At 33.9% G+C, this 27,721-nt stretch overlaps 1 protein-coding gene across 1 annotated transcript, besides 1 other annotated feature; it reads left to right on the top strand.

Moving 5' to 3' along the window:
• Nucleotides 1–4: 4 nt before the first annotated feature.
• Nucleotides 5–82: a sequence feature (Short protein (Smp_170180, CCD59756.1) was converted to a misc_feature.).
• A 156-nt stretch (nucleotides 83–238) lies between these two features.
• On the top strand, nucleotides 239–27,535 carry Smp_170170 (hypothetical protein; the record flags this gene model as incomplete). The annotated part of the gene is made up of 11 exons (XM_018790592.1): nucleotides 239–430; nucleotides 4,420–4,626; nucleotides 7,511–7,709; nucleotides 10,738–11,342; nucleotides 12,385–12,976; nucleotides 15,635–15,777; nucleotides 18,229–18,551; nucleotides 19,235–19,496; nucleotides 21,269–21,584; nucleotides 26,407–26,625; nucleotides 27,390–27,535. The coding sequence occupies 11 exons, from the start codon at nucleotides 239–241 to the stop codon at nucleotides 27,533–27,535; spliced, it is 3,204 nt and encodes a 1,067-aa protein (XP_018646109.1).
• Nucleotides 27,536–27,721: the final 186 nt, after the last annotated feature.

Genomic DNA, 27,721 nt, shown 5'->3' with positions numbered 1-27,721 from the left:
CTAGGTAGTTAATATCACCGAAGGAAATACGTTACCTCATTGGAAAGAGTTAAAAACAACTCACCAAGGAAAACTTTCTTAATACTGTCATTTACTAAACTATAACAGTTGTGTAATTATTTAAAGCCTATAGTATGTCTTCTAATTGTCTTTTTTTCGAATAACAGATAACTGGTGTATCAAATTATAAATATATCACGCTTCTAATCACCAGTGCTGAATTGTAACATTATCAAGAATGAGTGTACCAAAACATGAGAAAGTTCAACTAACAATATACGAAGCAGATGTAGTTAAATTAATCTTGGAATTTCTGGAAAAACGTGACCTAGCAATCTCTATGTTAGCCCTAGAACGAGAAACTGGACAAGTAAATGGACCATTCAATGAAGACATATTATTCTTTCGTCAATTAATTTTGGAAGGTCATGTAAGTTAATCCCTGAAATATGTTGACCAGTTTAAGCCCTGGTTGTGCAGTTATGATGCCATCCTTGCCGTGTGAACTCAGTCAAGTCTTACCATTTTACCGACGCAATAATGATTATTTAAAACTTGACTTCAATGGAAAAACCAATCTTGATGGTTAGTGGAATAGTCCCCAAATTGTTTGCGAACAGCTCAGTCAGGACTAATGTTCCAGTGACCAAGCACTTTTTAGTTATTCGATCGTAACACCTAGCAGATACATGTTTGAAGTTACATAGTTACAATATCCATCCTACTGTGGGGTTATCGAAGTAGGGAAACTAAATCTACCATTGAATCACACCTGCAGCTAAGCAACGTAAACATAACGATCAGTACCTATAAGCAGTTTACTTCAGTATTTACCTGGTAAGTAGGATAAAACCTGGTGATGTTAAATGTGTGCTAGTGATTGGGACATCATAACTACTCATGCTGCAGAAGAATGCTTCTACTTAGGGAACCTGAACAGGAAACTGGATTGATGTTAATATCTCCATCAGTCCGACAGCTTCATCTCAGAGCTCATTAGAAGACTGCTTGATATCAGTGACTTGTGGTCTTCCTAGGAAAATTTGTTTACAGTTTTGTATTGCTGGCTCTATATTTCGTTATCTTCGTCACCAATATCGAAAGAAAAAATATTCTCTGTCTTAAAGACTGAGCTTTTTGTACGTCTATTTAAGTCTGTTAAAAATGTGACATTGAAGATATTGATTATACGTAGAAAACACTTCACTGATTCAATATCCCGTTAGAGTCAACAGCACGACCTCTAATTTGTATCTAAAATTTCCCATTTTGATTTTGCAGCTTTACAAACTGCGCGCAACTTCATAAGAACCAAGAACTCGTAATCAACTCATTACAACTCAACTAGATTGTCATGACAAACAAGTATGACTTCTACATCCAATTACCATCTATAATCAGTTGATATCAAAATCACCGTTTTTGTATAAGAAACATACTAAGCTAGCGCAAAAAAAGTCTAATGATTCATGTAATTTACAACATATTTCTTAAACCGCAACCCTACCTTTCGGAAGTCACTGTTTTAAGAGTATCTAAGTGAAAAAAATTTACTGAAATAAGTATATAACCATAAGTTTTAAGTTTAAGTAAGAAAAATACCATTCTCAAGTAAATATAAATACAGATAATGATATTAAAATGTATCAACAATACAATAATTAGTTAAGTAACAAGTAAAATGAGTCAATAATTAATTACCACACCTCTATGTCTACATCATTTTACTTAATACATGAATTACATTTTTCTGAAGTGAATCATTATAATGACATGAAATTATTTAGTTTTTAATTCTGCATTATTCAGTTAATATTTGAAATTCTTTTTTACTGAAATCACCGTTAAACGATACTGATTACATAATATTGACATTTTTAAAAAAAGAAATCCATTTAATAAAATTGTCTGAATAGGAGGCATAATGGAGGTGGTAATCAGTGAATCTAGAAAAAAAAAACTGGAATAGGTAAATGAATGTTACGCTACATTATGACCACTTGATTTCTGCTTCAACCACCAATCAATTTACATTAGTATAAGCTGCCTTTAGGCATATAACTATACTTAGAGAATACCTGTAAAACAATTTTTGTTTATATATATATACGTAAAAGGTGAGAATAGCCGCCATTCTACTTCCTACATATAGTTTTTTAATGATTACCGTTCTAATAAATTTCTTTCCTCAGACTGTGATTTACTTCCTGTATGAATATGATCTTATCAATGTATTTTTCATATCATCTGTGGTTTTTAAGAACTGCCTCCGTGTAACTAGGACAGTTGTAAATCTTGACATGACCTGAATCCAACACTGGCAAATTATAAAACTGTATTTTAATTTGATTGATTAGATTCTTTTCTGTCCTTACTAAGTACTCCAGCTGATAACATAGTGTTTTACAGTATATGGTTACATAAAATGTATCATCCTCCCCTATGTCTCAATTCCAAATTGCTCCACAATTTCAATTGATTTTTCTTCTCTTAAATCAAGTAGAATTACTTCCATCTCCTTATAGCTCCCGTACTCTATAACTTATACCTTAGTCATACTGACTAAATGTGTATCTTATTGCCTAGTTGTGTCTTATATGTTGTAGATTTCTCTCTATTATAAACGTAACACTTCTTGATTTTTGAATAAAACCACCTGCATCGCCACCATCACTAACATCAACAGCGGTGTTTGCGTATAATTTTGATGATCCACTATGTTGTGGTCACGCATTCACATATGTATTCCTGTCTTCGATGAAAGTTAAGTGTTATGATATATATATATATATATATATATATATATATATATATAAGCTTCTGAAATGAATGATGTAGTGTGTCTAAATTTGCCAATCAAATTTCAACTGAGAGAGAGAAAGATACTACACATTAGAAAGTGAACTAACTAATTGGTTTTCAGCTATCTTATTAAAATATCGTACATGTTATCAGAAATATACTAGTCAATTATTATAGTTTACACACATACTACGCTCTTAATTATCTATTAAACGATAAAAACAGAGTTTTTTTCTCACTTAAAATTTAATTAGATTTATAACTGCATGCACCAACATTTCACAACATATTATATGTATTAATATACTGTGTTAATTATATTGGTATCCCTCAAAAATTAGACTTTTTCATACTTAAATATTTAGATAAACCCAGTAACCCACAGTTAACTAGTCTTCCATTTCATATTTTCTATACATAATTGAATAATATAATTTAAGTGTTAACCACCACCGATTTTCAATTTCTTCTAATAGATGCGCGCCAAATCTTCATTTCACAAAACACTATATACTTGAAATAGATGGAGAGTAGTAATAAATTTTCGGTATACATCATTAAAATACTTAATTACATAAGCAATATTTCTATTTTATCATCTAGTGTTTATAATCTGAATGATCCAAAACTAACTTTTTTTCATTCTATAAATCATTCTAAAACGATACTTTGGTATTATATTTGGATTGAGAAATAGCGATATTTATGTAGTTCTCAGCTTTCATGTAGGATTATAAACTTCTAAGTTTCCCACTTATACTTGTGTTAAAACAAAGTAATCAAACGAAATATTATATAAATAACGAATAAAACAGATGGAGTGGCTGTCAACAGCGAATCGATATCTTTGTATATTATGATAGTCACGTATTTGTCTATTTTCATTTTCATGATGATGCAATACATGAACAAGTTTAGTCCAGACGGAATATATATATATATATATATATATATATATATATATATATATATATGGAATGCAGATTATTTGTGAAATATATACACTTAGTCTCCAGTCTTCCATTTGTATCTACTGTGTGTTCCGCAACTCACGCTAGTTGTAGACTGTCTTCTACAACTTCTCTTCTGGTTTCACAAATAGTCCAAACTCGCCATACATTTTGCTTTCTGAGACTCCTGTCTTCGAATACCGACTGCAGCAACTATGGGGCGCTCCGCTGCTTGCTATTTATAAGCTATCTTGTTAGTAGTGTCCACCACAATAATAATAGAAAAACAATCCATTTTTCGATCGGTTCAGGTCGAATTTTGAGGAAACGTAATAATTTTAGATAAAATGCAACCATACATTGTTTTTGTATGTAGAAGTGATGGATCATCGGTTGTTATTTATTCCGTGACCTTTATTTTTGTACTTGATTAATTACTTGTTATCACATAAATAACTCAATTTTTTGTTAATTGATTTATAAATGGATGATAGCCTAAATTCCTTATTATGTGGTTCTGTATTCTGAATGTTTCTTTTTTCAGTTATGATTCAGAAATCATTTCTATGAGCTAATTATCAGTTCGATCATCTTCTTTTGTACCCAATAAGTTTATTAATGTATTCAGTTGTTTTAACAATTATTTCCTCATTTTCTGTTGTTGTAGTGGGATGATGCACTTGACTATTTGGAACCATTACGAGGTCCACCTGTTGAGTTAGACCTTAGAAAGCCCCGATTTTTATTATTAAAACATAAGTACCTAGAATTATTGTGTCTACGTGATGTAAATAACTTGGATGGTAATAATTCAGCTAATGGGATCACCGGTGCTAATGTTAATGAAAATGATGTAGATCATGGTGTTGAACAGGTTAGTGTGTTACAAAATTGTGTTTCATCATACTAGAACCTAAAATCATTTTCAAGCTATATAATTAAATTTTATCGGTTAACTTAAGATAGTTACGTTAATCAATACTCTATTATCCTGTCCGACATATTTTTATATTTTTTGTAAACTACTAACTAATTACATTGAGCTAATCTAATTTTTACTTGATTAGTTAACATGGATTCATTAAAAAAAATGCTCTTGAGACTATCTGTTTTAACGATAATGGTCACTTTATACAATTTTTGTAGTTTTACAAATACTATTGAATTGCCATTTCTACGTTTTGTTTCTCTATATTTAAATAAATTAGATTTAAAAAGGAAAGCATCAGAACCCCACAATAGATTATTTATCAGTTTACAATATTCATTATTCTCTTATAAATAACACATTGTTCTATTGTTATTTTTGTTATTCTCTAAAATAAATGACAACAGGTTATTGATTGTTTGAAACAGTTAGAGCCTGAATGTGAAACTCAAGCAGAATATCGTGATTTAACTCTTTTGTTGACTTTAACACGATTAGACCAACATCCGGATTATCGTTATTGGAATCCAAGTTTAGGCCGTCTACAATGCTTTAATCAGGTTAGTTTTAATAATATTGATAAATAATTATATTAACTCTTTCCTCGCCCACCCTTCCTTCACTTATCTCTCTTCTGCTGCATTGAGCATGATTTTCAGTGTGCGTAAATAAACACTGGCTGATTGTTACAATTTATGCTCAAACGGTACTAAAATAGCATAGTTGACGTTGTATATTCTCTACTACTTGGTAATAACCACATTTCTATGCATGTTGTTTAGCATATAGTTAGAAAAAACTACCCTATTCACGTCTTTTTTGGCTTGAATAATTAATTGGAAAGATTGCTTATCAATTCATTTCAATGTAATGTGAGACATCAGCATGTGTATAACCACTGGTCTAACGGTTGTAATGGGATAAATGATACTAAATATTTAATAAATAGTTAGAAATACATGTTCAACCATTTTTTTTAAAATCACACTAGTTAATACTGTCTACGTAGAACTGTTGAAGAAGGTAGCGGAAAAAAGACGAAATACAATGGTTGACTGAATACTAATCATCGTCATGTGGACTAAGTGTAACGACAATCAACCAGCGATATCAATCAAAATATGCTGGGAGTGATGTATGTTAGTAGCAGTGCTCTCAGAGATATCACATTTCCCCTTGACGAAAGTGTTTCAGGTATCCTACTGTGAAATTATTTCATATGTAACAACACTCTCGTATAATTTAATTTTGGCTAAGCAATAACTACAAATGTAAAAATGCAAATTAACAGAGATTATTTAGTTGTAGTAATTTCACCTAAGAGTCTTAACCGTCTATTTTATCGTTTACAGAGTTAAAATGAACTTGAAACATTGTGTTGATTAGAGACCTGGATTGAAAATGTGAACTAAACGGTCATGAGTGAATAATCAATCTCTTGTTGATGCCAGTTTCTAGTAATCCACCTTCATTGAAAAAATTTTGAGTTGCAGAGAAAATTTATATTACATCATCAGGTTCTGTGTACCTGTCCATATACCATCAATTACTTGATTCGCCCCATACATAAATCTAACACAGGGCGAGTAGTTTTAGCTCAATTGTCTTTTGTTGTGGAAAGATTTGGGTTGATTTTGAACTGTCTGAAGATAACAATCTTGCACTAGGATCTTAAACTCAACAACGAAGCAATACAAAACGTCAAATTAGTTTCTCACTACCTCATCATTAGTCTAAATCATTATATTGTAAAGAGATTTGTTTATTCTAACTGACACAATTAGAAAAATGTGAAATCCTATGGGAATCATGAGGAAGTATGATCCTAATGGAAGTCTTACTCTAAGAGTTAGTGTGATCTGAGAGTCGGATTCTGTCACAATATGTGCGCTTCGTAATCCTTGACTCATCCAGCTATCCAAAAGCGAAAATAAGTATGAGTAAGAAGTCAAATAAGTGTACACATAAATCATGCGTATTTATGTATGTATACGACATGCTAGAGCGGATCAGACAAAGACATGTGGGGGGTGGTAACCTTGACTAGGTGAATAATTCACCTACTCACAAGATACTGTCCACACTTGCATTTCTCACTTTCAAGTGACCTTGAGATAGCCTGTGATTAATTTGCAATCGTCTGGACTATCAATGGTATTTTATGTAAGCTTTTTTTCACTTTTGTATATGTAGAGTAAAATTTTTTTAGCTTTTGTCATTTCTCTTTTGTTCGGGTAGCTCGCAGTAGTATCTTTCATCTTTAAATAAATATCAGGTTTGAAACCTTTTCGACTTTTTTCTTTATTACTACGTTATATTAGGCGCAAGGGAAGATTCTACATCAATATAATAGCTAAAAATGATTACGTACTTACTTACACCTGTAACCCCTCGTGGAGCATAGGCCACCCACCAGAATTCTCTAACCAACTCTGCCCTGGGTTCTCTTTTCCAGTTATTGCCAAGTGGTATTCATTTTTTTTATATCTGCCTCCGATTTCCGACTCAATATATTCTCTAGTTTCCCCCTTTTCCTTTTACATTGAGTATTCCAAGATCATAGAGCTGATGAGATATCTAAGAATAACATCAGTTGAGATTATTCAATATGCAAGTAAAATCATAGATTTGAAAGTACTAGGAATGATTTTATGAAATAAGAGACAATGCATGAAACGAGTTACCAGTGTTGTTTTTGAATACATAAATCTGTATGTTGAAACGTTTAATTTCTAATTTTAAAAAAATTTAAAAGACTAGTGGGTGTCCTCTGTATTGTTTTTTGTTTCTTTTATTATTTCCATTTTTCTTTGGGAACATTCCAATTTAGATCTATCCGCTCTTGCAACCATTTATTCAACTTAGTAAACATTCATCTAGTGGTCAGGCATCAACTGATGAAAATGCTCGTGGTGACCGACTTTTACGACTACTTGTTAAAGGATTACTATACGAAGCCTGTGTAGATTACTGTGCTCTTATGGCAACAGAACAGAAAGCTCAAATGCAGATAACTGGAATGCTTGGAGGTTTGTGTATTTGTTGACAAAAAATATTGTTTGGTCACCAATAAATGATCACTAGTGGTATTAGGTAACCGCAAACAGATTAAAATTGAAAGTATATCACTGGATGCCATTCCATAGATCCTGATGATTAGACGTTCTTCACGAGAACTGAAGGTCCTAGGTTTAATCCCTAGTATAGTTGTGGATTCACATTGCTTGGGAGTCCTATACTACAGTGAAGCAGCTGTCTGGTGCTCCCTGGTTTTCAGTGATACCGTAAATGAGATCAACTTATGACGAATAATATCTACAAATTAAACCAATTTCCACAAAATGCCTTTACTTAGATGGTTGTGGAGCTTTGTATTTTGCGTCCAGTATTAGTTTTTCAGCTGGTGTTTCTCCAGTTTTAACTCTACTCTCTCTGGTTTGAGAATCTGCGCTTCATATAAGGGTACGTGTTAGGTAAAATATTTATTTTTCAATCAACAACAATTTTTATTCCAGCTAAGGAAGATCCCATTCAAATGTATTCAAAAACATGCTCAACAGTGAATATCGACATTAACTTAACAACGAATATGAAAATTACCCTGGTGAAAAATATATCCTATTTATATGCACATTGTTTTCAAAAGTAGTGAAGATTTTATTTATTTAATTTCTGATGACAAATGGTGTCTAGCACAGTTAGATTATATACACTCATAAACTAAAAAAATTCTTTTTTTAACCTTGTCCTAGTGACAACAAATAGTACTCGATATAAATGCAGCTAGGTTGACATCTGTAATATCTTCATAAACATTATAAGCTACTTTTTAAATGTAAGAATCATTGTTGAATCATGATATTCAATATTGTAGCTATCGCAGATCATGTCGCTGGAACTTTTATGATCTTATTAAAAATGACCATCCTTAGATGTCAGCGACAGAATATAGAGTTTTATCAGACATACTCAGAATGATCAACTTTCACGCTTTCATCTGTTAGTCAACGTGTGCATCAGATAATTAAGCCTCGATTTTCTAGGCTTGTGAATGATCTACAAAACTATAGTCTTACTGTCATTTACTCTTTAAATGGATTTTAATCACGTTTATTTTGTGTCAAATGCTTAATATATAAGTGTATACAAGGCGACTTTGTTTATAAAGCCTATTACATCAATAAATTCGGATTAAATGAGTACTCGTTACTAGACTACACTGATCGTCCTAAGTCATGTAATCTAGCGCGATCCGAACTACCCATAAATTATTCCTTTGTTATGACACAAACATAAGATCGAACTACTCACAGTACGATGTTATACACTAGTTGTTTCATAACCAGATTAGTTCTATAATAGTACCTAAGGACATCTGTTTGACCGCTAGATGAATCAACTATAGAATAAATGTTACACTAAAAACGACCTATCTACCTGTTAAACTAGTCACTGTCTATTGAAGAGGCTCTATATGACAATCAAAACCAATAACTCATTTTTTATGTCATTACCAACTATGCAAACTAAAATATCTATCTTAAAACTAAAATGTATTGTTCATCCCAAAACATCTAGAACTGAAAAATGCATAAATCTTCGACGGATGAATTTGTTAATCGCTTATTTGATGGCAAGGCATCATTTCAAAGTTTTAAAATCCCTAACATAACCAAGTTTATTTAAATTTGTTTGTTTCTTCTTATCAGGTCGTGACTGTTGAGCAACTAACGTCTAACCTTCGCAACCAAAAAAAGCAATTATCCCCATCTATCATCTCCATGATAATTTCCTGCATAATTTGTATTCTTTACTGGCGAATATATTTTGAATTATTTTACTCGTCTGATTTCTACTTATCATATTCTCTCATAATTATTACCAATCATATTTTAACTTTTTTTGTTTTCATATTTGCTATTTTTATATTTTAATTTTATAGAACGTACACTTTTAACCGTCTTTCTTTGTTAAACAATTTTATTATTCATAAACATGATCACTTTAATTACTTACATCTACACTTTGATTCTGATTACATCATAGTAATTGTTGTTTTTCCCACTCAGGTTCATAGTTTTCTGTCACATTCATTTCTATTAGATTGTAAGCAACTATAGAACGACACATTGACGCTAAGTGGATACATATTCAATTTTGTATTACAATTGTTGGTTATTCTTGATTCTTTCACATTTGTAGGCCAAACCATCATATAGTTTAGCTGAATTTTAAATGATTACTGCCATCACACACTGACGTTAGATGGAAAACGATTGAAATCCAAATATCATTAAATAACAGCTGTTTCCTTCTAGGACTGTCAAACTTCGATATTATTATCACTTTGCATTGCGATCCTGTGAGTTGGGTCGTGGATGCACACTATGAGAAGTTCCAAGTTTCGTCTAAAAAACTCTCTAGTACTCCTTGATGTCATGTAAGAGTAGGTTGAAAGGAGTGACCAAACCAAGACATAACATTAATTCATAAAGTAATTGACTTTTGGACTGAGCTGTTTCGGTAGGTGCAGAATACTTCATTGAGATCCGTTTAATTATCGTAACCAATGGTTGGAAACTTTGTTTGATGTTTCTCATAGTCGATCTTACTATCACAGATGTATTCACTCTTTGCTTCACCTTGAATCTTCAGTTTTAAAATAATCTTTTCCTTTTCACCAATTCATTCTTTTCTCTTGAAACATATTGTGTATCCCTAATGTTTTCTATTGTCACTAATACCGTTACTACTACTGCCTTGCAATTTGTCTTGATAGTTTGATCTCGCTGTAATAATGTTGTACTGCAACGTGAACCGATATATATACGCGTCAAGTCCTAAGTTACTTTTGACTAACTGACCTTAGTTTTCAATAATCCCAGCTAATGTCGCTTGTCGATGAAGACTATGTTAAGCACTGTATTATAATAATAGGAAGAAATGTTGATGTTCCCAATCGATATAAAGCTATTGATTTCATGCAACTTTTACAATCGATAAATTGTTCATTTCGTAATTAAATAGCCTTTCTTTCTCTCTGTGTGTGTTTTCTAGGTGATTTAGACGAAGAAGAAGAAACTGAACGTCTTTACAATCAGAATATTTCTTTACATACTGCACAAAACAATGAAATAAATCAACGTTCACATACTCATTCTACTAGTCATTGTCATCAACCTGTTGCACCAGATTTATCATTAAATTCATGGCTTCAGTCATTGAAACCAGTGAATTTTAGTCAACCATTTCAATCATATGAATTAGATTTAAAAGTACAACCAATTAATCGACCAACACTTGAATCTAGTTTATGGCCAGAACATATATTAACTCAACCTACTGTGAAACCACTTGTATTTCCTTATACTCATATACCAGAATCAAATACCATAATGGGATCGAGTATTCAACGTTCAGTATTATCAATACATAGTCCAGCTTTAAAAAGAGGCCATCTTCAAGGACCCAGCGGTGAATTAATGCGAAGTCTCATTCCTGCTTATGAAGGACTTTCCAGTGGTCTCTTACGCATGAATCCACCATCATTACAAAATGATCAAATTAACGGTGAATATGATATCAATCATCATAATGGTCTCAATACAGGTTTGCGTCCAATTATTCGGAGTTCTGGCTTACCCAATTTATCTCGACGTGGTGTAAGCTTTCTGATATTACCACTTTTCACTTCGCTTTTTTATATTGAATTCGACTGATGAGATAGACAAAAAATCTAGTGTGAGCTGTGTACTTAAACTGAAAACTATGGAGAAGATCATGTGTATTCTATTTAAGATGGATTTTCCATGTTGAAGTTTCTCATACCTGTCACCTTTGATCTCAATCACATCATTATATATATATATATATATATATATATATATACATATATATATACCACTTCACACCACCATGCAAAGTGATAATAACACTTTAAACGGTAGTTGTCAACTAAACTATTGGGAGATGCACAAATTCCTAAAAACTTGCATTTAATCAGCCTTCGAAAATCCAAGTTTTGGAGCACTTGATTCAAATATACACGCGTGGTTTAAAAATTCGAAATGGTGAATTTAAAATTTCTTTATATGTTGAGTTTAGTTGCATTCTTGGGATATAGCATATATTTCTCAACAAATTTCTGCTTAAGACTATTTCTACATGTAGTTAAGTTAATTTAACTATTATGTTTTTACTGGATATCGTTTTCTATCCATCCATTTCCATGGTAAGGAAGAGTTCCATTCTAGAGTAACTTGACGGTGAATAGCTAAATTATTCGACTTTATTTCAAAAGTGTAGAAAAAACTTACACAGACTATTTAGTTTTGTATATGTGAATAAGCACCTAATTTTTTTTCCGATCTATATTTCTTTTTGAACATCCACCTCATCCCCACCGTTTGCTTATTCTTCCTGGTGGCCACAGTGTTGAGGTCAGTAATCCTCAGTATATGCCACTACTTGACGCTTGAGTTCAATGATGTAAGCAAACAGGATCCGCTGTTTCGGTGGGAGTAAAACGTCAAAACCTATTCGTATCTTCTGGCTCATGATATTCTACACACGAAACCTCTTCTGGTTCATCTGGGTTCGATATGTTTCTTTACGTGAATAGGGATTTCTGTGTGATCTGATCAGACATTTTTTCTCCAAATTTAGCTTAGATTTTTAAATCATCATACTTATTTTCTCTTATAGCCTCGTTTAATGACTCATTCTTTGTCTGGATTTCGTCTTCCACCTAATCCGAATTTACAATTTTTAAATCAAAAATCTAATTCCAACCAAACAGTAGCGTCTACAAATTCACAAGATAATAATACTATGTCAGAGAATGAAGTGCAAAATATTTCAGCTGATCAAAACACTACTGGAAATGCTAATTTAGAATCGGCCACTATTTCCTCCAGTATGCAAGCTTCAGTGGATCGATTATTCTCACTACATGGTCAAATGTCATCTACTTCAACAGATATGAATAGTTCTATGGCAGATCATCATGAACATAACATATCTACAACAGTACGAAATTCAATGTTATTATCTCGTTCTACTGCTATAACAGGAGGTCAAATGCAATCAATTACAGAAGAATCGCCTCATTCATCATTTGATCCTGTGAATAATGAACAATTGGTAGTGAAACAATCTGGCAGTGTTGATGATACTACCAATAATCGAAAATCTCCATCATCTTCATCACCATGTAATAGAACAATGTCTGGTAGTTTATCACCTAAAGAAATGGTTGCATCAATGCAAAGTTCAATTATTATCGATATAGAAAGTGGTGAGTGTGCTGTGTTTTTGTGTTTATTGTTCATTAATTAGTTCTCTCGAGTATTTGTATATTATTCAGAATTAAAAGAAATCTCAAGCATATCTGTTCAAGAATCCTAATATCTTTGTTTAATATCATGGAAATCGAATCAATTACCTTGTTGGGATTAGTAAAACTTTCATTCAGACGCTTATCTTTCATCTCTCAAATGAATTAAATATGAGTAAAGAATTAAACAAATGTTATCATTTGTTCATCGTCCAGTTTATTTATTCAAACCCATAAAAATGTTACAAAGGTGCACCAAAATATATATGCGCCACATATGATTTGTATAAGGGCTTGGATACTGCCCAGGTGACCAAACCGAAGCTGGTGGTTTTCTTAAAAGTTCACTCCCCGAACCTTTGATCTCGAGATTTAATTCACACGGCAACAGAGCAACGTTAGGAGATGTGGTCCCATGGTAGCCGGTGACCAACAATAGGTTTATACTCTATTGTTCCCTCAGGATCCCGGAGCCCATGTGCACCATAAGTTTAGAATCAGGGTTTTCCAACTCCCCCAGGTGGATCCTCCTTTCCCACCTACCCGGTTTTAAGCGCCGAACATTCGCTTTTTGTCCTCTCAATTTCGTTAATAACCCTCGCGGCTAAAAGGGAGTGATTAAGACTTCCCTGTCAGTGGCTGCATACGTGTGGCCAAATGTGAGCATTTCAAGAGAGAGAGAGTGTGTGAGTGAACCCTCACCACTCTCTACCGTACCAGAGCATTGGGAGGTTAGTATCGCTAGCGTCATTCAACTCTGGGGATTCGAGGCTTGGCATAATTGTCCTTTGATTTCACTTTAAGACATCTATCCTCACTTAGATAATACTTAATATCTTGGTTTCTGAGGAATCCCAGACTAGGTCAAAATATTCATCCATTGACTTTAAATATATCCATAATTCTTCGGCGTATTTCAACTGTTATTCAAGTAATTTAAACCATCAATTTTATGTGAGTTCGTGATCTCCAGATTTAATTACTAAACACTTGTCTCATTAAGCCCAACAATGTAGTTAATCTATGCTTTTATAAAAGGTTGTTTCATGATACTTAAAGTAAACTTCGACAAGCTTTTAAATGATTCAAAATTACAGTAAGATAAAGTTCCCTGAAGTAGATTAATTAGATCTAACTAACGAGTATTGCTGACTTATAATACAAGTGATCATCAAATACTCATCCCCACTGATTAGTATTTTCCGAACATTTGTTTCATAACTGTTCACTGATGTATCTATCTATCATAAATAACCACACCACGTTTTAAACATAATCGTTAAAATGTCAGAGATTCAATTACCTCAATTTATTTCAGATTAGTTTCCTTGTTCAAGATGTGTGGCATTGTAGAGTGGATTGATGTTGCATATTCGGTGTTGCTACTCTATTTGACTTTGAGAAGCTTCTGATATATATATATATATATAAGGCTGGTTATGTGATCGTAGTTTATCATGATCTGGTTATTGGTCATTCGTTTGTCTTTATACAGAAAAATTGATCTCTCTCTGTGTGTGTCCGTACGTCTCCATGTCATATTTTACTGCCAGATCGGCTAGATTAGACATGTTTTTCATTTTGTCTTTTCGCTTCACTTATTTTCTCATTTTATCCCGATCGCTTTTTTGTATACATCCATTTGGAAATAGAAGTATTGTGTGTATTAGATAAAGGATAGTGTATTCAATAAAATTCTACCTAAAATGTTACAAGTTTTTTCTATCATTATATCATTTACAAGTGTACAATGCCCTGAAAACACTGGAAACATTTTATGCAGTCAACATTGAATAGAAGTTTCCCAGAAACATCTAGAAAGCGAAGAGTCACGTGTCACATTTCTGATTGGGTGACTACCTATTCTGCTACTATGTTTAGTAGGGTCCTAAAATCTTCCAGAGTCTCAAGGCCATCTGAAATGCTATAAGCACCCTCGATTTTCTGTACATTAATTAATCTTGGAATAAAGCGTTCTTTCCATATTTTGCGCCTTTTCTCTCGTGTCCAAGTTGTCGTAAATGTTTGGCCTGGGGTTGTTAGGAAAGCTTGGAAAACCGATTCAAGCTTTCAATCAGTAGATTTGTCACAAATATTTGTGGCTAAATGGATTGTTCATACATGGTTTTGTGTTTATTAGACTAGTTAAATATTGTATCTAGGTTACTAGGGTCAATTTATATTTCATATCTTGTGTTGCTATGTTAAATCCATTAGATAGAGTCTGATTACCACAGTTATTCGATCTACTATTACGGTTGTATAGGAATTCAGGTCAAGTTTGTGGATATGAGAACATGATGTAATGAGTCAGCTGGTTATCTACTAATCCAGTTGGTTATCACTAACGGTAATAATACTACTCAGGTCACTTTCATAAGTTAAACTGTAGGTGAGTTAGTTGTAAACGGTCAGTATTCGACAACAGAAATTTCTACAACACAATTTGTCCTTTTCTTTTTAGTGAGTCTCGTTAGAACTGTGTTAGGCATTATGGGTTGTGTTACAGATCATATCATCACTTGTTATCGTTTAAACTTTTCGTTTGTTTTATTGTTTGTGTATTTTTTTAATTTGGAGTTTAAAGTCTTTAAAATTATCATTTTCATTATATTCAAGATAAAGATGGTCATAAACTCGGTTCACATGCTGGTGATTTATTGCATGAATTTCAAAAACGTCGTCTTGATAGAGAAAATTCTCAAGTGCTCAATACTACTACCGGTGCTAATAGCGATGATCAATCATGTTCAATTACACCTGTTAGTTGTTGTCTTTTTGTGTTTTTATCTTATATGCACTACCTCTTTATCGTTTGTGTTGTCATTATTGAGTGTATAAGTTATCAAGTGGATAAGATTATTTCATTATTCTGTAGCTCTTGAAATGATGGAAAATTTTTGCAGCTCAGGTGATTGATTTTGGTATTATTGAGTTCTCTAAACTAGATAATTCATTTACGGAGCCTTTAATTCTATTTTCGACAACATCAACAGGATCTACTTTATGTAAAAATGAGCTTTTTAGTTATAGATCCGCAATTTGTAGACACTGGAAAAGATCCAGTCTATCAACCCATATGGTAGCAATGATCAACTAATCATAGGTCAGCGTAAGAAACGCAATCAATATTAGTGCGAAAACAAATAAATACTACAAAACCCACAATATCAACTAATTAAATTCAAGGCCATTAAAATGAACTGACGTAACATTTGTCCAATAACTGAAAACCTCATTTCTACATAAATTAATCGCCGATGAGGTCAAGAATTACAATGAAGCTCTCTACTAAACCATCTAGCCCAGAGAACACTACCAGAAATATTTCGTTGAAAATTCTAAAGGTTTTAGCAAGCATACATATTTATTCCTTAGTTAATTGACATTGCATTGTGTATAACGTAACGTTATCACTCGCAAACAATCATATTATGCAAATTAAGTAATAATCTGACTAAAACAATACCACCATCTCACAAAATTATTGATTTTTCTTAGACTTATAAGGGATTGTTAATATGTCGGTTTATTTGCCTAATATAAATTACTCATATCCAGTGACTTAACGTGGTAGTAATGTTGTGCAGAATTAATGTCATTTGTTGTTGTTGTTGTTTAGTTACACTCAATGTTTATCTTATTATTTCTAATTTAAATCTTTAGGGTGAACTGAAAATGTTATGCCAATTTATTTCATCAATATCTATTTTTCTGCCTACGTACTATTAAACTTTCCTACAGAAATTATTAATTCTCATCTAAATCTCTGTAGGTTGTGATTTATCAGTTTGTGATAGTCAACTACTCTAACTTTATTCAAGCAAATTCATCATATCTATATAATCCATTGCATACTACCTTTCTTTTTCGCCCTATAATCCTGCATTGATTTAAATCCCACAAAGAATCATATTTTTGTCTCGTTTAATTACTTAATTTTATTATTGAGGTTCATTTATAAATATTCACTTCTTAGTCGTAAATGATTTTCTTTCTACTAAGCAATAGGAATAGCTGGGTCGTAATAAGGAGTATATAAAACAGTTATAACACTACTTATTTTATATGATCAATCAATTTCAGAAATGTTTATTAATTGACCGCTTTATCTTCCAACTTTATCATGATGGAATGATAGAGGGACAGATAAGTACAACAACTGTTACATCAATTTAAGTTATTGTATATGATACGATAATAAGTGAAAGTCTGTAAAATATGATCTTCAACATCAATAAATGGGTAATAAATTGATAAAATGTAAAAAGCTATTTTGGATTTATTGCCAAATATTTAGATTAGACAAACGTTTACATTAGTGTGATCTGATTTTAGTTATGATACCTCAAGTTATCTGTTCATCGACTTTTTGCTTCTTTCATAATCCAATCATGAAACCAAAGTATACATTCATTCCGCCTATAATTATTTAAAACCATTTTATCTTTTTTCTTGGGCTTCCGTCCATGTGTCGATAGTGTTCTCTATCCTATCGACATGTTGAAGGCTCTGTACGCAAGCATATGAGACAGGACAGGGTCGTATAACTGATCACCTATCTCATTTGTTCCTATCAAACAATGTTACAGATGTCATCTCAATGGCTTACATTTTAGACTAATTGAAGGGACTGGAATGGGTTGAAGAAAAGGTAGGTTTGTTTAGTTTACGACATGGCGTCGTGTTACGAAAGCTAGTTGTGTAGGACTGGCATTTGCCAGTCCATCACGACCTCAATGGGGTCCTGGAGATGATGCAACTCAGTAGTTTAAGTTGTTATTAGATAAGGTTCAAAATAAAAGCCAGTGGCAATCTTACTGTAGTTTCCTACCACACTCTTCATAGTAAGATAGATGGGCTTCACAAACTGGTAGAAGCTTTCCGTGGCTTTATGTTTAACTGATATGTATCTTAATAAATATTACTTCTGTTAACTTCTTCAGTGGTAGTACTACTACTACTACTACCCTTCTCTTCAGTTATTCAAAATACTATCTTATTTCTGTGGGGCATATTTTTGTGCCCTGTCGCACAAGAATAAAATAGATTTAAATAGATTTTAAAAAATTTATGACGTTTAATAAACTTGTCCAATGACATGTTGTATTTCATTCTTGGACTCAACATCCTTGATGTTGGAAAAACTGATTGAGCCATCTTATGTTTGCTTAGTTTGTCAACTAACTTTGTTTTTCTTTTTTTATACACAGATCATTAGTCAAGCTCCAAAAAATCCTACTCAGCTATCTGAAACTATCGAACCTAGTGTAAATGAAAAACCATCTATAGTTCATTCTTCCTCACAACCTCAGTCACAACATACTGACATGGATAGACCATGTAAACTTAATGGTGAAGTATCGAACACTGCTGATACCAGTCCTCAAACTCCACGTTACATACCTGTAACAATTTTAGAAGATAGTCAACCAATACGTTGTGTTGCATTTCATCCATCTGGACGTTTATATGCTGTCGGTTCGAATAGTAAATTTTTACGTGTATGCCAATATCCTAGTGTTCAACACCTTAGGTGAGTTTGTGAACAAGCTTTACTTCAACACTTATTCTGTTTTTTTTTCTAAATGAGCGTGTAAGTTAGACCTATCAGATCACTTTGGAATCGAGATGATTTGGGTAACTATATTATCACTGATTGATTCATGACAAGAGAAATTACCACACAAGTAGAAAAACCTTGCTTCTAAGTGGACATTCTAAGGTTATACATACCATAATCGCAAATATCAATGTACAGCAGTTCACTATGTAAGCTTATATGGCATATAAGTAATAAACTTACATTACATTGTATACTACCATAATCATTTGAATATATATAAAAAACATTTGACAAATGATCTACTATAAGATCTGTTCAATTTTAGTTGCTCGTTGTATTATCTGTCATATGTATTTCTTATGTGTATTGGATATTACACGGTAGTGCTCTTCATCCCTGTTATTTATGATCCGTTTATTTAAATAGAGCGACGTTTCTTCTAGTAGTTTTTATCCTCTTATCTGTTTCGGTTACCTTCCCATGACTTTACGTTCAAGTCCATAAAATGTTTTCTTTTTTTCATGACCTAAAAGTAGTTAAAAAACATATGACTAGTTTTATTTATCCGTTGAATCTATTACACTCCAATTATCGTCTTAAGTGAAAGTAATTTCCGTCATGCAGTAAGTATATTTTAATGTATTTTCTTGTAGTGCTAAACACGTAGCTACTTCTCCAATAGTTCTAATGAGACGTCAAAAATACCACAAAGGTAGTATATATTGTGTTGCTTGGAGTCCTGATGGTCGTATTATCGCAACAGGAAGTAACGACACTACAATTCGTCTACTTCAAATGGATCCAACAACTGGCATACCAGATGCTGCTTGTGGTGATCCAGAAATTGCAAGTACCGCTGGACAAGCCATTGAACTAAGATATCATGATGGTACAGTACGAGATATTGCATTTCTAGTAAGTTTTTCACGATACCACTTTGATTGTTATTGATTCAGGCTACTTGATATGGTAGAAGATAGATTGAAACCAAGTTTATCGCTAACTATGACATGATACCTTCTTTAAACAGTTGTCATATTGTAGTGAACAAAACACGACTGGGGACAATCGAATGTATTTAAGCAAAAATTACAGACTATCTCAGTAAATTCTGATAACCAAACAATGAACAGTCAATTTGCAAATTAACAACCAATTGTTTCAATCTTCACTGTTTCTTCTCTAATTCCATTGCTCATGCACTTTCCAAACGATTGCGCTTCATTTCAGTTCTTTCCTTATCGGTCTTCTGCCAAAATACTTTCTATGTCTGATCAACACCATATACTACTTATATGGATATAAGTAGATCACACCACAATATGATAGGTTGACCATGAAGTCAGGTATTTTAAACGACGAACTGTGTTTTTACTAATCAACGAAGATGCGACTAAAATTGACAATTCTTTATTGATATTACAATAAATAATGTGCATTCATTTTTGTCTGGCTATTAGTTTAATACAACTATGTATTGTAAAATAAAAATAAGCTTGCACAAACTGTATGTAAATTAAATAAATCAACCGAGATCATATGAACTCATATATCTTATAGTTGATTACAGGTATCTATTTGACATACTACTGATAATACTGCTTCTATACATCTCCCTTGAATAGATATGATGTCTATCAAATAAAACGCTTATAAATATTTAATTACAAAATTAATTGTATGAAATTATTTAATCAAATAGGTAAAACATTGTAAACTGTTTGTACAAGAATAATCTCTTATTTCTGTAATCAAAATTCTAGACAGTATAGAAAGAATTCTATTTCTTCTACAATACAGTACACTCCGAAATCAATACAGTGCTTGATAACAATTACCTTTAAAAAAATACACTCAAAAATATGATTATATTCAGATATCACAATCGCTGTCTGTAATATGCTTATTTTTTCTGTATCAATTCTTTAAAAATGATGCGTCCATCATTGTCAACTTCCTATCCATAAAAACTCTTTCAATTAGTGGACATTGTATATTCGCGCGCGAGACCAAAGACCCTGGGTTCGAGTCCCACATGCGGGGTCATGGATACGAGTTGCTGAAGAGTCCCATATTGGGACAAAATGGCCGTCCAGTACTTCCAGGTTTTCAATGGTGGTCTAGCTTAGATCAACTCATGGATTCAACTATTTAGAAAGCTGTTTGGATTGATCATCTAAGGCGTGGAATTCACTTATTTATTTTTACCCATTAATTTCATACTAAAACGAACTACTGTTACAAACGATTTCATAATCAATTGATTAGTCTCTGATTATATTTCGCACGCAAATAATTACGCTATCTCACTGTCTGGTCAAATTATCGCAATTGATAAAAGTTGGATGTGTAAACACACCAAATGAAATCCTGTAATCTATTGTGTTGCCAGTAAATAATAATAATGTAAAACGTTGCCATAACGACTGGGTCACACAACTTTCAATCAATAAGTTACAGGTTCTTATTCCACCCTATCACTTTCGGTTTGCTCAGTTGGACTGTATTTCTAGCCCTTATACCCGAAGTAGTGTGGCTCAAAGTCAAATACGCAAACATTTGTATAGTGAATAAGTTACATTACACTACAAAAAGTGTGAATTTAAATAAGTTTTTAACAAGTTACGTTATTCCAGTAAACTTATTTTAAATTTCTTTGTTTACTTTGTTTTATAAATTAAATCTAGTTAGGAAGTTATCCATGTTCAGATACAGTTACAAGTGCACCAAGTAGTCATTTACTAAGTTCTGGGGCTGGTGATTCTCGTATTTATCTTGTTGATTGTAATCGAGCCCAAACATTTGATCTATCTACACCGAAGTCCACTCCACCTAATTATGTTGTACGTTCAATGTCTGGGCATACAGCTGCAGTTTACTCATTATCTGTATGGAGTCCTGGGTCATTGTTTGTTTCTGGTAGTGCAGATGCTACTGCACGTCTATGGGATTTACGAGCTCCAGCTCCTGTGTTAATTGTTCCATCTTATTCAGGTTCACAAGGTGAGTTCTGTCTATTTGTGTGTATATGTACATATGTTAGTTTTGCCCTCTATCGCTGTACTAGAAAACTGAATTCTTATTTTATAAATGGTTTAGTAGTGATCTGAGACCAATCGTCAGAAGTGGTTCACTAGTTACTTGTACGCGTTTATGGCTATAACATAGGATTCAGGTTTTCTTTCAAGGTTGTAAAGTGAGTGGATGATCTCTAGTTCTCCCCAAATGCCCTGATACGGCCGAGAGTGGGGAGAGTCTGCTCTTCCTCTCGAAATGCTCTCACATGGCCACGCAAATATATAGCCTCTGACAGGGAAGTCCTACTCACTGCCTTCTCGTGCCACGGGTGTTGTTTACGAAAGTGAGAGGACGAGAAGCGAATGTCCGGCGCTTTAACCGGGTTGGTGGATATAGAGGATCCACCTAGGGGAGTTGGAAAACCCTGATTCCAAACCAATGGTGCACATGGGCTCCAGGATCTTGATGGAACGAATGGCGTATGAACCTATTGTTGGTCACCGGCTACCATGAGACTGCATCTCCTCACGATGCTCCACTGCCTTGTGGGTCAGACCTTTAGGTCAAAGGCTCGGGGTGTGGCCCCCTAAGAAAACCACCTGCTTCAGTTTGGGCACCTGGGCAGTATCTCAGCCCTCACACAAATCAAATGAGATTTGTGAGGCGCATATTTATCTGGTGCTTTTTGTACCAATATTTATGTGTTTAAATAATAATAATAATCTCCTGAAAACCAATGTACATTCACCCTCCAGCTGTGCTTATCTACAATTTGAGTCTAACTTAAACCGACCCATATATTTATCATATTCTACATTGATTATAACTGACTGAATTGACAGAAATTCTTCAACCTATATGTGAAGCTTGTAACTAAAGGCTAATATCGAAGCAATCTGCTCACATTACATATATGTCATCAGAGACTGTTGTGGTACATTCCTGAATATGAACGACGGGAAATTACAAACCTTTATTACTGACTTCACATCTGTTGATCAATTTAATGGCTGTCTGAACCCAGTTGAAGTTTGAAGCGAAAGGTACAAGATTCGAGTTTTATTGTGCACCCGGGTGCTGGGATCCAGTTAACGAATCCTAAATAACACGTATTATGGGCTTTAGTTTCCACTGCTTTTTACATACCGAATTTGCTAATGTGTGTTGATGATGTCGTCTCAGTCAGTCAGTCAGTCAGCTAGAACGTAGGACCAGGCACATTTATGCATCGATCCAAGTTGCCATACCTCGTTAGCACAACAAGATGAACACCGAATTCATAGAAGTAGTTAATTTAGTGGTGGTAATATGTAAAAGAAAGATTGTATATAAGGATATAGTACAGGAAGAAAGGAAGATATGAAGCAATTTTAATCTCAAGGTTTAAGGGAAGATAAATAGCGTATACACCTGCGCCATTGTGATCGATTCTAAGCCATATCACCTAGAGTCTCCAACCATTGGTGACTATAGTCAAGATGATGTCGTCTAGAAGTTCAAAGAAAGCTTAACAATCGAATCATCCAACTCAGAGGACAGAACACCTCCAAAGATCATAAACATTATAAACTGAAATGCGAAACGTAAATAATAACTCATCAAAATTTTGTTAATTTCATAATTACTTTTTTTAAATTTCGTAATCATATTATAAAAACTGTGATGGAGTGTTGGATTTCGGATCGATTGATTGATGCATAATGATAGAGTATATAGTTTCCCAGTAACAACTGCTCATGAGATTACATTATTGATACATAAGACTGTCAAATCCATTGATATGTTAGGGCAACACGACTGACCAGTGCAACAAGCTTTTCTTTGTAGACTGATCCTTATACACTAAATATTTGACAAAAAATGGAGATAATTAATTGACACTGAAAGTGTAGGGGATTGTAGGACGCGAGTTTTGTCCAGGTCATTCACTCTCTCCCATCTTTATCTCAGATAAAGATGGGCATATCATTCATTCTCAATCCACGAGATTGGATCGATGGGCAGAACACTTTAGGGACCAGTTCAACTGTCCTTCAGCCACACTTCAGTTACCCACGATCCCCAGTCGTCCTGAATGGAAAATTGATGTAAGTCCTCCAACCCTCTGCGAAGTTGAAAAAGCTATAGGAAATCTGAAGCGAGGGAGAGCAGCAGGCCCTGACAGGTTTACTCCTGAGATTTTTAAGGATGGTGGTCCAGTACTAGCAACGAGATTGACTGAGGTCTTAGGTAGAATCTGGGAACTAGACGTAATTCCATTTGACTGGTCCCAATCACTGATTATGCCAGTCTACAAGAAAGGACAAAAGTCCTCCTGTGACAATCACAGAGGAATCAGTTTGACTAATATAGTGTCTAAAATATTAGCTTCAATAATACTTGGACGCCTAACTAAAGCTCGTGAAGAGCAGACTAGAGAAAACCAGGCTGGTTTTCGACCTGGACGTGGTTGCATAGACCAGATATTCACTCTACGTCAGGTCCTAGAACATAGACATACATTCAGACGTCCCACAATAGTAGTATTTCTTGACCTTAAGGCGGCATTCGACTCCGTTGATCGTGAGGTTCTATGGCAGTGTTTGTCACTGAAAGGAGTGCCAAAGAAGTACATTAACCTCATCAAGGCTCTCTACTCGAACACAACTAGTCGAGTTAGAGCCTATGGCGAACTGTCATCAGAAGTGGTTACCTCAAGTAGTGTTCGTCAGGGCTGTCCACTCTCTCTATTCTTGTTTAACTTTGTCGTCGACATGCTTTTAGAGATAACACTTTCATCATCTCAATCTCCTGGAGTTGGACTTTTACCAGGAGGCTCACTTGTTGACTTAGAATGCGACGACGACATAGTTTTATTTGGTGAAGACGCTGACAAAATGCAGAGTCCTCTGACCAATATAAGCAACTATGCAGGCATGTTCGGGATGCGATTCTCTCCCTCGAAGTGCAAAATGTTACTTCAGGATTGGGTTGCATCGACACCTGAACTAATGATAGGGAGTGAAGTAGTTGAGCGTGTCGACCGCTTCACTTATCTTGGGAGTCTCATCAGCCCTTGTGGTCTGGTGTGTGACAAAATCTCAGCACGGATACAGAAGGCTCGTCTAGCTTTCGTCAACTTGCGTCATTTATGGCGTAGGCGAGATATCCGTCTAGCAACAAAAGGACGGGTTTACTGTGCAGCAGTTCGTTCCGTTCTACTTTATGACAGTGAAACATGGCCGGTAAGAGTAGAGGATATTCGTAGGCTACTAGTATTTGATCACAGGTGTCTTCGAAGCATTGCTCGTATATGGTGGGACCACCGGGTAAGTAATTAAGTTGTTAGGAAACGGGTACTAGGCAGTGATGGCAAATTGATTGATGAAGTAGTGAAACTTCATCAGTTGAGATGGCTCGGGCACGTGTTACGTATGCCCAACCACCGACTGCCCAGACGTGCAATGTTCCATGGTGTACGAGTAGATTGGAAGAAAGAAAACGTGGCACAAATCCATCAAGTCACTGACAAGTGGACTGCGCCATGTTGGTAGGTGTAGACTACCTGGTTGGGATTCGCGAGATGATAGCAACCGATGGTTAGAGACCTTGAATGACATGGCTCAAAATCGTTTGCAATGGCGAAGGTGCATCCACTCTTTGTGTTCTACCAAATTCTAACCGTTTGAATTCTTCATGTCTCTATCCTTTTTCTCTTTCCAAATTTCTTTCACTGTATTATACTCCTTGAATAACATCTTCAAACCCTAGGCTTTCACATAATGCTTATACTCTTACTACTTCTACCACTATGGGATTTGAATCGATAACTTCATCTCTGTGCTAATGTGGTATGGCAACTCGAACTGATGTACGTACGTACGAATTTCTACGATATGACTGACTGACTCTCCCTAATGGATGTATGACTTAATTATCAAACCAAAATTCTTGCCCTACATTATCATAAATAATAAGTGATAGTATTAACATATACTGGAACTTTTCAATTATTTATGTTTGTCATTCCGTGATTAAATATATTAGATTATATGATTCAAAATGGAACTTCATTTGTTTATCTTCATATTTGAAGTATTTCTATCGATTGATTTTGTTTGATTGTACTTTTAATAACAACCACAGTTAGAAATATATAGCTAATCTTACACTGTTGTTTACATTGCTTAGTCACTTCGTACATATATGTGTATAGTGGTGGTCTACGAAATGTTCATAGGAAAATATGGAATACGCTTTGTGGATACCATAGTTAGTCTATTTGAAGTAATCAATTTAATGTCATCGACAGCAAAACCGAGATATCTTTAAAACCATTTTATTCACCAAAAAATCGTTCGGTACCGTATGTCTAATAATTCAACAATGAGCACGGTAATATGTGTTAATGGCAAGACCATCAGTGTCATGGATAATATTAATGTCCCTATCCATCAGTGGCTAATATACGTGGCTGTGTGGCGTTGAATAAACCTAAAGGCGCGTCTTCAGCTAAAGCAACTTTCGGAAGAAAGACTCGCACTTCATTTGACACCATGTATCCACAGACGAAAAAGCGAGACTATGAAATGTGAATTATTTCATTGTTATTTCTTGTTGTATAAAAAATCGCTCCCAAAGCTCTCTTTTCTCTGTCTGATTATCTGCCTATTGCTGCATATTTGTCATCCTATCTGTCTATTTGAGCGTTATTTCCATACGCATTTTGTAATCATCCTCCATTGTACTGATTGTGCAACTCAATCTAATTATAACAAATTATATTATCTAGTTATTTCATTCTTTTGGATTTGTTTTCTTTATTCAGGCAGTGCATTTGCTTCAGTCACTGTTGAACCGAATTGTAATTTACTGGCTAGTGGACATGAAGATTCAACAATATCATTATTTGATTTACGTGGTGCTCGTTATATCAATGCGTATAGACCACATTCAAATGAAGTGCGTAGTGTACGATTCTCACCAACTGCTTATTATCTACTATCAGCTAGTTACGACAAACGTGTTATATTAACCGACTTTCATGGTATGATCGATGTATTGTGTTGTTTCTCTCTCCTTTGTTTTATTATAAATACTGGTTAACTTTTGCTATGTAACATTGTCTATTTATTGAAAAACAATTATAGTTTTAACGTTGATACTAATAATATAAACATGAGAATCTAAAACTCATCGACGGTCGATTTTCAGATTATGTAAATTTACTGTCTAGAGTTATTATATTCTAATAATAATAATCCATTGGATGGAGAATGCTGGTGGGCGGCCTATGCTCCTCCACGAGGGGTAACAGGCGTAAGTAAGTAATTTTACGCTCTTTCGCTGTCTAATCCAATCACTACCACCTTCTTAATTTTCAAACCGATGCATCTATGCAGCTGAGAATGTCCAAAACTGTTTGCATAAGTTTATTGCCAAACAAAAGCAAAATAATTATATTTACAACTCATACGTATTATATAAGTCCCCGATCATTCCAGTGTTCTTATCATGATTAATTATTTCAAACCGTATGTATCTTACAGTACATTCAGTGTTGTTTCACCATAAGCTCTTTATAAAATTTGCATTGAAATGTTTAACTGTTGATGAATGAGTCAATTTTTTTCCTTTTCTAACAAGGTTTTATTATGTATTTATAAAATTCACAGTATTAAATCTCAGTTCTACATACTCTGTTCTAGTATGTTTAACGCCTATGTTCATTAAAGTTATTAAACTAAGTGATCTGTTGTTGTTTTTTTTATTTCTTCCAAAACTTGTGTTATTGTCCATCAAAATATGTAGGTGATTTATCTCAACCATTGCCTTGTGTTCAATTAGCTGAGCATACGGATAAAATTATACAAGCACGTTGGCATCCTTATCAATTATCATTTATTACCTCAAGTGCAGATAAAAGTGTTATTTCATGGGCATTACCCACTGTGTGATATGACATATATATTATATATTCTCCCAATGATCTCTTTGCTTCTATAAATACTAGGATAAACTTATTCATTTCTATCTCTTCATATACATAATTTTTATTGTCTGTTCCACATGCCTTCTTATATATAATGTATTCAGCATCTGAATAATTTTTTTTCGTCGTATGCACTTATTTAAAAGTGTTT

Source organism: Schistosoma mansoni (genome assembly GCF_000237925.1).
Source record: "Schistosoma mansoni, WGS project CABG00000000 data, supercontig 0049, strain Puerto Rico, whole genome shotgun sequence".
Lineage (NCBI taxonomy): Eukaryota > Metazoa > Platyhelminthes > Trematoda > Strigeidida > Schistosomatidae > Schistosoma > Schistosoma mansoni.
The sequence above is the reverse complement of the archived record's forward strand: the minus strand, read 5'-3'. Positions and strand labels throughout refer to the sequence as shown.